The sequence below is a fragment of the Zeugodacus cucurbitae genome, chromosome 2 (assembly GCF_028554725.1).
Source record: "Zeugodacus cucurbitae isolate PBARC_wt_2022May chromosome 2, idZeuCucr1.2, whole genome shotgun sequence".
NCBI classification, from domain to species: domain Eukaryota; kingdom Metazoa; phylum Arthropoda; class Insecta; order Diptera; family Tephritidae; genus Zeugodacus; species Zeugodacus cucurbitae.
Window position 1 is genome coordinate 69,899,599 of NC_071667.1, and position 12,945 is coordinate 69,912,543.

At 37.5% G+C, this 12,945-nt stretch overlaps 1 protein-coding gene across 1 annotated transcript; it reads right to left on the minus strand.

Annotated features, from left to right (window-relative positions):
• Positions 1–893: 893 nt before the first annotated feature.
• Positions 894–2,447, minus strand: LOC105211909 (double-stranded RNA-binding protein Staufen homolog). The gene is made up of 2 exons (XM_011183601.3): positions 2,303–2,447; positions 894–2,223 (listed from the first exon to the last, which is right to left on the minus strand). Exons 1-2 carry the CDS (start codon positions 2,387–2,389, stop codon positions 1,009–1,011), a joined length of 1,302 nt encoding a protein of 433 aa, XP_011181903.2. The 5' UTR covers positions 2,390–2,447; the 3' UTR covers positions 894–1,008.
• Between the last annotated feature and the right edge of the window lie 10,498 nt (positions 2,448–12,945).

Sequence of the window (12,945 nt, forward strand, 5' to 3'; positions counted from 1 at the left end):
TCGTGTACATTCATGCATAGTTTTGGCACTGTGTTATTGACGCGTTGCAAATTAATTAAAATCTTCATTAAATTTGCTTTCATGCACAGGGGCATTCAATTGACGTACTTGAACTTTGACAGTTTGAATTTTGCATGGTGGAGATGCACGTGTGGGAGCTAAATTTGTAGGTTATGCTATGCAGGTGCCATGAGAAAGGGGGCTGAAGTTCATTGAATATAATAATATGGTTGTCAGTTATTATTTGATTGGCCTTCATTGGACGTTCCTAAATAATTATGGGTCCTCGGTGGGGAAAATAGTAATTAGACACTGTATCCTATAACCTCATGGAACAATCGGATTTTGATTTTATTGGAATATTTTTCGAAAAGGAAAGCCAGTTCAGTGTAAGTAAGGCACAACTACGATTTCTCTGATCCTAGTTGGATTGTCAAAGGTTGTATAGGTCTTATCCTTTCGCTATGGGGTCATAACTACATAATGTTCCATAAAAATCATTGGAACAAAAGGGATATCCTTAAGAGATAGAGACTCATAAATATACTGATAAAACTCACTTAAACATATTGGATATGTGGACTAGATCTATATATATTAATTCGATTCTGACCGCACATATATTTCTAAGGGAAGCTGCCTCCACCCGAGCTTCGAACACAAATTTTTAAGTAATTGAAATTCTTCCTGATCTAATTTTCCAATTCAGAAGCAGACTATCTCAAGAACCCCACTAGTGGCAGGAATCTAACTATTTTTAGAGTAGTGTTGTATGGCTCGGACTAGTCATAAACTTTTAGGGATAAAAAATATTTGTAATTTTTTAACATTCTTACTATATTTAACAAACTTAAACTAGGCCACAGAGCATGGCAATACAAAAACAACAACAAATTCATATAACAAAAACAATGTAGCAAATGTTCGGGTGAAACTAACACGATGATAGTATTCACATGGCAACAATACGATTATAAAAGCCGACGAACGAAACAGTGAACATTCCGTTTAAAGGAAATAATATCTCGATGGTGGCAAATAACCATTATTTGTGTTGGAACCTTGTGAGAGCGATTGCTCAACGACCTGCAATTGCTCCTCTGGCTGTACACTTGCTGATTGGGCGCCAACTGCAGGCACCACTGGAATTTGTGCGGCTTGCTGTTGCTCATCAGCTTGAATGTTGGGCGCGGATTGAACTGCCTCGGCGGCAGCAGCTGCTTCAGCTTCTGCTTGCTTGGCAGCATCTAGAGAACCAATGACTGAGCTCACCGGAGCGACACCTTCATTAGTGACTTGAGTCGAACCGCCCAAGGCGTCGTATTGTGCCTGAATGGTTTGCTGCGCATGTGCCGCCTCTTCGGCTGTCTTATATTTAATGAAATATACCTCGGGCTTGGCGGTGGTCGTGACCGGCTCATAGACTTGTGTATCAATATCGGCAGCATCTTGTTTCTTGTTCAGCACATAGATGACGGTCTTCTCTTCATTAACGGCGGGCGTAATTTTCAATGACGTCTTCGGTGTGGACTTGTCGGAAGATTTAATGAAGACAACATTATAGTTTTTACGTGGCTTACCGACGGTCACATGATGTTGTTTCACTTCCTCATCATCATCTTCGGGTGCGGCATGCAGATAGAAACGTTTCGAGATCACGGTTTCGGGTTCGACGCGTTGAGATTGCTGCTGAATAAAGTGGGTTGACTGTTGGTGGAGAGGCTGCTCTGGCAGAGTAATTTGCTGTGTTGCTTGTTGTTGGAAATGTTGTTGTGATTGCAGTGGTTGTTGTTGGAACTGCAGTTGTTGTGGAACCTGGTGTTGTTGAGCGAACTGCTGTTGAATCAACTGTTGTGGCTGTTGCTCCAAAGAGTTTCCACCGACCAGAGTTGGGGCCAAGTAGCGTGCCTGTGGTTGAGCCACAGAAACCTGTGCGGAGGCAGCAGCCCCGGCGGCGCCATTGACCGCGGCATATTGCTCTTTGCTGAAACTGACCAATTGCGGCTGGGTGTTGAGCTCAAAGTTCGGTGCCAAATTTGCCGATTGCACCGCCATAACAGTTTGCAGATCCTTTAGGAAGTCAGCAGTTTTCGGTGGCACAACACCATACTGGACATGTGGCTGCGGCACCGTATGCGTCAACTGTCCACCAGATGTCTGTGCGGCATACTGGTATCCCTGCTGTGGCGCTGCGGCGCTCAGAGCTACAAAGGCGTACAAAGCCTGCAGGAAAAGAAAAGAAAGAAACATAAGACATATTAAAATTCGCTTAAGACTCAGAGCTCCTGTCTTCCGCACTTACAATAAATCCACGCATGTTCGTGCTTGGCTGGTTGTTGATGGTTGAACGATTGTGTGGGTTGTTATGTACCTCGAAGGTATCACACATGGTTTTTATAGGCACACGGCACACGCGGCACAAATGCCGGGTGCTCTACAAAAATCTTTATTAAACGGTAATTTATCTAACAAGCTCCATTCAATTGCAATTCATTAACAACTTGGCGTTAATGCGGCAGACACCGTGAATAAATGTGTGCGCGTGCATCGAAATGATCGTGCACAAACAACAACCATGAAGGGGTAAATCAAAGTTGTTGGGCGGCATCTGGTCAGCGGCCGCTTGCCTCAGATCTCCATTCACATTTACTTGTTATACATAATACTCATTCATGTTCATAATTCAATAGAAATATTGTTTACAAATGCCATCACAGTGGTAGCTCTAAATAATGAATTATAAGCTGATCCCTTTATTGCTGACTCATTAAACTCATCTTCAGGCGGCGTTTGTGCGCAAAAAAGGTAAGTGAAGTGGCATACTTGTAACAGTGTCTCTGTTTATTCGGTATTTCATATTTCTTATAATATTTTTGGATTCTTAAGTGGATCTATATTCATGGCTTTTAAGTAAATTTCATCTAAATTTGGAAGTCTTTATTATAAATTTAAAATTTTGAAAGCCAAATTAGCTCAAGTGGAGTATTGAAGAGTATTCTTGTTTTTTATTAGTTTACTTAAAGTACTTTTGACACTGAAAAGTCCTTGAAATATAAGAATATGATCTTCGATGACCACTTAAATAAGTCGATTCTGATAACCCGTTATACTATTTATAAATATTTATTAAAATCCCATCTTATATTCAGTGGCTATGTATCATATGAAAACTACCCATCTGTAAAATTAGTTCCCACTTTTCTAGTATTAGGTTGGCATATATCTCCCTTCCGTCTTTTTGTCTTTTGAATTTCGCGGCTATGTATAAAGCGCTACAGAGCTCGTATCTGGCAATACTATATATCATTGAAAGGTCTTGACATAGCCTACAAAGCGACTTTATGCATGATAAGTTTGGATATTGAGTTCAACAGTTATTGACGTGTAAACATGGAGTTCACTAACGCCGGAGTTCCGTGAGATTAATTGTGTTTTGGGGGATGGTACTCTATCACTTCGAACGGCGGAGGAATGGTTTCGACGATTCAGAGCGGGTGAAAACGATACCATGGATAAGTCAGCCGGCGGATGACCTGTGACAACGAGTAGCGATCAAATCTTGAAAAAAATCGAGTTAGACCGGCATGTGACATCTCGTGACATCGCCCAGGAGATGGGAGTTAGACACCAAACCATTTTAAACCATCTGCAGAAGGCAGGATGCACAAAAAAGCTTGATGTTTGGGTGTCGCTTGATTTGACACAAAAAACCTTCTGGACCGAATCAACGCCTCCGATATACTGGAACGAACTCAACCCATTTTTGAAGCGGATAATGACTGGCGAGGAAAAATGGATCACATACGACAATATCAAGCGAAAACGGTCGTGGCCGAAGACCGGTGAATCGCGCCAAATAGTGGCCAAACCGGGATTGACGGCCAGGAAGGTTTTGCTGTGTGTTTAGTGGGATTGGAAGGGAATCATCTACTATGAGCTGCTCCCATATGGCCAGACGCTTAATTCTACCATCAACTGCGAACAACTGGACCGCTTGAAGCAGGCGATCGACCAGAAGCGTCCAGAATTGGTCAACAGGAAGGATGTAGTGTTCCACCAGCACAACGCCAGACCACACACTTCGTTGATGACTCGTCACAAGCTACGTGAGCTCGTATGGGAGGTTTTATCGCATCCATCATACAGCCCGGACATCGCGCCAAGTGATTACCACCTGTTCCTGTCCATGGCGAACGCCCTTGGTGGAGTAAAGTTGAACTCATAAGAGGCTTGTGAAAAGTGGAAGTGACTTGGGAACTAGCTTGGAACATGTTGGGATTTTTTCACCTGGAAACGAGTTCAACTACCCAGGATCCGTTCGGAATCATTTCAAAGTGGGTAGAACACCCCTTTCGACATGGCTTATATATGATTTTAAGGCTAATTTGTTATTATTTGGCATTACAGCAGGACTTCCCATTAATATATTATTCTTGGACCTATAGATCCAATTAATTATGAAAAATTAAAAAAAACTAAATGAGTTAGAAATTATGTAAAAATGTCATATCTGGAGAATCTCCAAAATATTTCAAACCTTTTTCTGTCTCAATCGAAAAATGAAAAGGTCACCTCTAAGATTTTCAATATAAATCGCTAGAGTATTCCAAAATAATATCCAATCCCGAAACATTCCCCAAAACTATGTCTCTGGCAACATTTTATTGTGTACTTCAGCAATTTGTGCCACCCTGCCTTGAAGGGTCAGCGTTATCGCGATTTTTCGCAATTTACGCAATTTTTTTCGCAATTACGAGCTTGCGATTTGAATAATTGAAAATCATAATTCAACGATGCAGCGTTAGCAGTTAGCGTGTTTTCAGCAGGTTTCATGAACACGAAAAAAGAAAAAAAATCGCAGAAACAGTACAATCTCTTGTTAAACAGATTTACAAGTATGGTTGTATGTTTTTCTGGCAACAAGCAATGCTGGCCATGTTACGCTGATTTTTTGTTGTAATCTGAAATTTTATTTTATTTTGCTCAACAACTTATTTCGCTCCATTCGCCATAGTATGAATATGAGTCCTTACAGCAAATTGATGCATTATACTTTTGGGAGATAGTGTGCATTGTAATAAAGCAATGTTGAGTTTTGTTTGTTTTTCGTTAACTACAGTGGCTATCTGCTGAGCAACTTTTTTGCCAAACAAAATGTGGAATTGAATGCAGAAATAGTTTTATCTACACTCTATTTCTGCATTGAGTGTAAAAGTCATGAATGTCATTGCCATCATTCGATCTCAATTTTGAGGATTATTATTTATTTATTTAGTGCGTTATGCTCTACTATGCGCTTGATTTGAAAATTTTCGGTTTAAATTAAAAATTTCATAAGGTTTATTTATGTTTAAAGAAGTAAGAGGTTTCAAAGGATGTATGGTAAAATATTCTGAAAATATTTCAACCTGCTATATTTAATTTGATATTTATATTTTTTAGATCTATTGAATATACAACAAAAGATAGTTGAGAATTATATCCAAGCAATTTGATATTGGGAATTGAAGGATTTTGAGGCTCACAACCAAGGGACTTAACCTAACGTCCATATTTTCACTTTTTTATACTACATACATATGTATATCTGTGATAGTTGACTAAGGTTAGCTATATAAAGGACTTTTTGAAATACTCTGCTTTTGATTTCTAGTAGCTTTCCATAGTGAATGATGCATTGCCATTTATTTTTTAAGTTCTATTTTTTATTATTAATACTAAGTTTTTATTCTGAAAAGAAACTTCTTTCATCTTACTCGTAACTCTATTAAAAATATAAAGGGATTTCAATAGGCACGCTACAAAAGTAGATCGGTAGGGACAGTAAACGACGCCATAGTTTAACCCGCTCTTTTGACATTTCTCTTCAGTAAAAATTGCCATTTTATTATGGAAAGATATACGATCAATCAACGAGTCGAAATGATTAAAATTAACCTCCGAAATTCGGACTCAGTGGCCTCATCTTTAAGAGCGCGAAGTCGAATTTATGATCAGCTCATTTCTGGTTTCTGGCAAAATATACGTTATTGGTACTCCATGAGTCACCATTGCACACCGAAAAATTACGATTTGATGCGGTTTAAGGGCCGGCGGCATCATTGGGTCGTACTTATTCTGTAATGATCAAGATCGGCACGTTACTGGGAATCGCTATCGCTCAATGATAACTGAATATTTTTGCCCCGAATTGGATGATATGGTCTTAGACAATATGTGGTTCCAACAAAGCGGCACCACAAGCCGCACAGCGAATGTCACAACCGATTTATTGAAAACCAAGTTTGGTTAATATGTTATCTCACGAAATGGCCCAGTTTCCTATTTCCTATAGGGCTACGTCAAGTTTATAGTTTATGCGAACAAGCCGGCGAATATTGATGAACTCGTACGAAAATCGAACGTAAAATTGCAGCACTATCGGCCATTTTGTGATTGAAAAGCGTCGAAAATTGGATTCAGCGTCTGGAGTTCTGCAAGAGTGCCCGTTTTGACCAAGCAAATGAAAACGAGTTCCAAACATTGGCATTGAATGTTCTTCCACAAGAATAAAGAATTTCATTGATATCCCACACCTCAAATTTGTTCTACTGCCCTTATTAAAAAATTTCTTTAAAAAAAATTATTAAAAAAAATTAAATTTTTTTAAAAGTGAATATGAATACTCTAAAATATGAAATTTTCTTCATAAAAGAAAAAAAATTAACATTAACATATTCAGAAATTTACAACGCTACTGTAGCAACCCATACACCAAATTTCTTTGTCCAGCTTTAACGACTTCTACGGCTATTTATCATAGACATTGTAATCAGGTTGGCATTATTCATCAAATACTTTGCCGCTTGTATTGTCATGCACATACATATGTAACGGTTTGTGCGGCATATATGCACATATGCATCCACATATGTATGTTGGTAAGCAACACGTCCCGCCCGTTCTTTAGCAGCACTTGTAACGCTTTTCCCATTATTTTCTACTTTTGAATCTTTCAAATGAATTTGTACGACTTTGTTGTTGTTGTTATTGTATTTTTTTCTTTTGTAAACTCATCATATTTTCGCTTTCGAAATTATATAAATCTATTTTTGATTAGTGTCCGTCATACCACCCAAGTAATTCCAAGCACACGCGGCGCGGCAACAACAATTGTTGCAACACATCAGCTAAAAGCGGAAGATGCTGAAGCGTTGATTGCGGCTGCTAAGTACTCACAAACATATGTACACGTGTTTGTATGTAGCCAATTACTTATGATGTCTCATTTATACCGTTTCCTAATTTTCTTCCTATCGCGTACGGCGAATCGCCCTTTTGGGCTGCGGATTGTTTGCCTGTAGATTCATTAGCTGCATCACAGCAGTAAGGCAAGCGCTGATCTTAATTACTTTTAGGCTTATTTCTGCGCCACCAAAGAGTTTCTTATCGCTTATTCTCTATTTCGATCTTATTTCTCTAACATCTTTCATCTTTTATTTTGTAGGTTCGTTGCTTGAGTCTTTTGTTTGCTGCCTTTGCGGCAGGTCAGTGCTGAGCGTTTGCTGGCTTTTGGTGCTCCATAAATATGCTTTTAGTTTTATTGTTGTAAGTCTCTCTCTTTTTAATGGTTATTTGTGAAATTTTCGTAAATTGAAAACATGATAAGCAAATAAAATTAAGTTGATTTATTGCATGTTACTTTCAGAGCAGCAGCCGCGGGTAGTTGTAGGCCTCAAGCTCCCAGCCTGTGTAAGCGATATGTTTGCGGCCATAGGTGCGAATGAATTCTGAGCAGTAATTAACAGTTATTTTAATAGCGAAACCTGAATTTTTATATATGGTATAGTTGGTATACATAGAAGAAAAATTAATGAAACAAAGTTACCGTAAGATTAAAGCGACAGATTTGTATGTGAAATAAAGAATAATGCCTAACCAAACGGGGTTAAAGTTTGTAATGAACTATATAAAGGGGTTTTCAATAAGAGCGCTATAAAGAACAGAAACGGTTTGGGATATCAATGAAATTATTTATTCTTGTAAAAGTACTTTCGATGATATTATGTATGATACTCGATTTCTTATGAATGGCCAGCACGGGCACGCTTGAAGAAGTCCAGACGCTGAACCCATTTTTTTAGGGATTTCTTGTGGCGCCGTCCTGTTGGAACCACATATTGTCCAAGTCCATATTATCCAATTCTGGCTAAAAATATTCTGTTATCATTGAGCGGTAGCGATTGCCATTCACAGTAACATGCTGGTCTTGATCATCACGGAAGAAGTACGGCCTAATGACGCCGCCGGCCCATAAACCGCACCAAATCAAAATTGTTTCTGTTTGTAATGGTAACTCATGGAGTACGTAGGGATTGCTGGGTGAGCAATAACGCATATATTTCTTATTGACGAAGCCATTCATGACCACCATAAATTGGACGTAGCGCTCAAGTGGAGGCCACTGACTCCGAATTTCGGTAGTACATTTTAATAACTTCGACTCCTTGTTGGATCGTATATCCAACTGAACTGAAATGGCAAACCTTACTGAAAGGAGCGGGAAAAAATATGGCGTCGTTTGCTGTTCCTATCGGCCAACTTTTGTAGCGTCCCTTTTGAAAAACCCTCTATATGTTGATGATAAAAACCCGCATTGACTTGGAATTAAATTCCGTCTTAACGATTCCCCAAATAACGTAACTTAGACTCTTAAGCTCGGAAAGCAGTAGTGAAGGTTCTTAAAATAGGATTATATGGGACAAACAATATTTAAATTTTAAGCAAGTTAGAGACCTGCGTCACATGATCAGAATTTGCTTCACAGTTCCGATGATGGCTTTTTCCTTCCTTCACAGAAACAGACCTTCGAACTGCCGCATGTTTGTATTTTTGAAATAAAAACGTTTTCTCAAAATCCATCCAATTCTTGAAGGCTGCGCAAAAACTCATAACATTTATATACGCTGCCAAAATCGCAAAAATCGTAATTCACAATTAAACAATGCCATCAGAGATGCACGCCGTGATTGCTAACAGTAAATATTTTTCAACTGTGTCATTAAATTTTTTTTTGAGTAACAACCCTCATTTCGCGAAATTCAAGTTCTCTTGATTTATTGCGGCCATAATGCAAAATCAAATGAACACAAACACTTGTGTATACGCACAAATTTACCGCTAATGTAGAAGCGAATAATTTCAACAACATAAAAGTGAGAAAAAATTGGATTTTGTAGTAATTCAGTACGCAAAATATTTCAACGCAATTGCGGTGCTGAAACAAATGCCGATGATTGGCAGCAGCAGGCAGCATGCCAGTTGACCTTGACCGAAAGCCGTGGCGCGCGCGAGTAGGCAGTGCAGGCGCAGCTGCGGTCAGCACATTGCCGCTGCAGTTGGTCGGATATGGGTCAATGTTTTGGGGGTTGCGAATGCACCACCACTCAGCTGTTGGCCGCAACGGATGCAGCCATTTGATTACGACTGCAATTAATCAAACGCAAATGCCAACAAGCGCACATACAATCAAACACATATAACATAAGTATGCAGCATGCCAAGTTGAGAGCAAATCAAACAAGAAAATGCCGATGAACGCGTGCACACGCACCGAATGCTGAGTTACAACAACAACAACAGCTATGCATATATTTGTCGATTTGTATGCATTAATAAAACACGCATCGCCAGTCCATTAGCTAAACAGTAATCGTATTATGCAAATTGCGTTGAAATTTCATGCGTGATTTTTGCCGCCGAAAACCGGCGGCGATGGCGGCGGCTCCGCTACTTGTCAATATCCGTTTTAATACCAGCTATTAATGTGTGAAAAGTGCCACCACCGAAAGTGCTGTTTGATTTGTCTTATGCGGCACCTAAAGTGACAGCCCGATAGCCACTTTTGCGGCCGTTGTGTAGTGTCAATCAATCTCCGCTTGGGTGGCAATTATGAAGACGCTTCACGATTCATTTGGACAAATGAGTAAAATTTAATTTGGGATATGTAAATTTCATTTAAAATATGCAGGAATGCACAGAATTAGTTGAAAGACGAATATTTTTTTGTTTCAATTGGAAGGGGGCGTAGTTAATTTTTGCACAGTCAAATATATAATTAGATAACAGTGGTCCGAACTGTCAAAAATTTTATAATCTATGAGAGAACGCCATAAATCAAGTCAAGATTAAATAGCTAGCGATTATTTTATGGTATTATTTTTGCTTGTCGAGGAGAGAAGCAACGAACCGAATCTGAATTTAATGGTAGGTGGGTGTGATCTCTGCTTTTTCATACTATTAAAACTTTCACTACCAGACATGGTGTTGTCAAGGCATTTCATCAGCTTATCTCATATTGTAAATGGGAAATACTCCCAATACACTTTACGTCTACTTGGTATGAATCGGTTCGCAACAGAACACTTGCATTGAAATAAAATTGTTTGTCTGACAATATATAGGCTGGCAAATATTTCCCTTCCGATTTTTTCCTCTTTGTTCAATGCTTTATAAAAAGTGTTACATTTAGAACAGGTGGTAATCACTTGGCGCTATGTCCGGGCTATATGGTGGATGCGATTAAACCTCCCATCCGAGCTCTCGTAGCGTTGTCCTGGTGGAATACTACACCCTTCCTGTTGGCCAATTATGGACGTTTCTGATCGATCGGATGTTTCTTGGCCACTGTTTGGAATGATTCACCGGCCTCCGACCACGACCGCTTTCGTCGCCAGGCGAAGACGAAGACGGAAGGGAGTTATGTGCCAACCAATATTTGACCTATTTAATTTAAATATGATATATAAGACTCTCATAACAACACCATTAGTATTGTTCATCGAATAGAGTTTAGGATTTCTTCGTATTTCCAAATAGTCCTAAACCCTTAATATGTATATATGGAGTTGTCTCGGTTATCGAACAAAATAGGGATATATAGAGATAGGTATATAGGTTTTTTCTCGAACTTAAGTCTACTTTTCATAAGTTCTTCAGTGTGAGGCTGACGCGAACGATACTTTGCCGAATATATTTCTTACATCGGCCAAATCTTCATTGAAATTTCAACAAATAATATTTATATGACACTTCTAAGACAAAGTATTTATATATGTATATATAACTTATAAGTAATCCCAAACTTTCGAGAAACTCACCACCATTTGAGTTAAAGTTCAAAAGCTGTCTCTATAACGGGTTCTAAGCTAAGTTGTGCACCAAAAAGCTTTCACTGGTTCGTGCATTGAGTGTTTAGCGTTTTAGTGTTGCCATATTTACAAACGGTGCAGTGGTGAATTTCAAACACCAACAAGCGCTTGATATTTAAAACTTTGTTTTGATAAAAATTCATATTAAAAGAGGATGTAACGGTGATAAACATAAGATTTTCGATTGACATACATAAGAATTGTTCTACCTTTGAAAAGTTTTGGTGAACTTGTGTTGATTATAACTTTATTTTTTTTTTGCGTTCCTACAAAGGAGTTGTTAAAAAAAAAGAAATTGAAATTAATTATTTTTTAAATTAAATTATTATTTTTTAATTAAGTATTTTTTAAATTAAATTTTGAAATAAATTTTTTTTCGTAATTATCATAAATTCTAAATTCAGAGTTTTTGTAGCTTCCTCAAATTTTTTAAATTCCATGCATATTTGATAGAAAAAGTAATTACACATATATTAATATTTGTAATAAAATCGCTAATTAATTTCCTTATTACATCGAATACACATATATACATTCGTGTAAATCCATATGAACACAAATTATCTACTTTAAAGCCACTCAAATATTACCCTACCCATCTTGCATACTCACATTCATGCTTACCTATGTACATATATATTTCTGTGTGTATGTAACAATGAATGAAGCGCTGCACTTGACGCAACAATAATTTATGTAAATAAGCGTTATGCACAAAAGCTATAAACATTTAAGAAATATCCATAAAAAATACATTAAAAAATTTGTTTTGCATTTCAATGGGTTTTCGGGAGTGAGTGATGTGCAAAGCGAAACAAAAATAAAAACAAAAACAAATTTCATGCGATTACACATGCATACATACTTACATTTGTATATGAGTCTTTAGAAAAGATGCTTTAGCTACTAGTTTTGAAATGTTTTGTAGTGAATAGCTGTGTTTTCGTAAAAATTAATTGTTCAAAACAGAAAAAGAAACATAATTACAAAGGAAATTAGCTTCTTGAACAAGCATAACATATTATAAACATATATTTAAACATGTATGTAAATTTATATAGTATATAAATTGGATTTTAGTGCATTCATATATTGTCTTATAACGCCTCAGAAGAAAAGCAACTGATAAAGTTATTAACAATTTGATGAATGGTGGGGTAGTTGGAGAACAATACATCAGCAGCAATAAAAAAATATATGGATGAATAAAGAAAAGTTTATGTGATTTGAATTAGGGAGTAATTAAATTAATCAATGCAGTACAAAGTATAATAAAACATTACAACTGCTACTTGATTTTATAATGTACATCAATTTTTGAAGAAGTCTCGAAACTTATCTGTAACAAATATTACAATTTTTGCAGTTCAATCCGAATTCAGTCATACCTTACATGATCGCAGTTTCCTTAATCTCAGCAAAAATTTTAGCAAATTATCACTTTATATTATGTAATTTAACTTTTGTCCCGCTAAAACTATCGCTCGATCAATCAAAAGCTTTTGGCAGTTGAATATTACAACGCTAATTGAGCGGAACTCTGGAAAAAAATTGTAAAACAAGAAAACAAGTAAGGGACGGGTATGTTCGGTTGTAACCGGACACTATTTAAACTATAATTTCCTTAAAATGTGTTGGTCCCAAAAATTTCGGGATTGTGATTTCGGTATCCCGAAAGTCTCTTTGTGGTAGTAGTCCAAAAAAAGTTTATTTATTGACTTCCTTTGTAATATGAGGTTGTCAAATATCTCCCTTC

Excerpts from the sequence above, each read along its gene's own strand:
- LOC105211909 (XM_011183601.3), bottom strand. The coding sequence starts at position 2,389 with ATGTGTGATACCTTCGAGGTACATAACAACCCACACAATCGTTCAACC. Across the intron at positions 2,224-2,302 it reads CGAACATGCGTGGATTTATT|GCTTTGTACGCCTTTGTAGC; the intron begins GTAAGTGCGGAA and ends CTTTTCCTGCAG.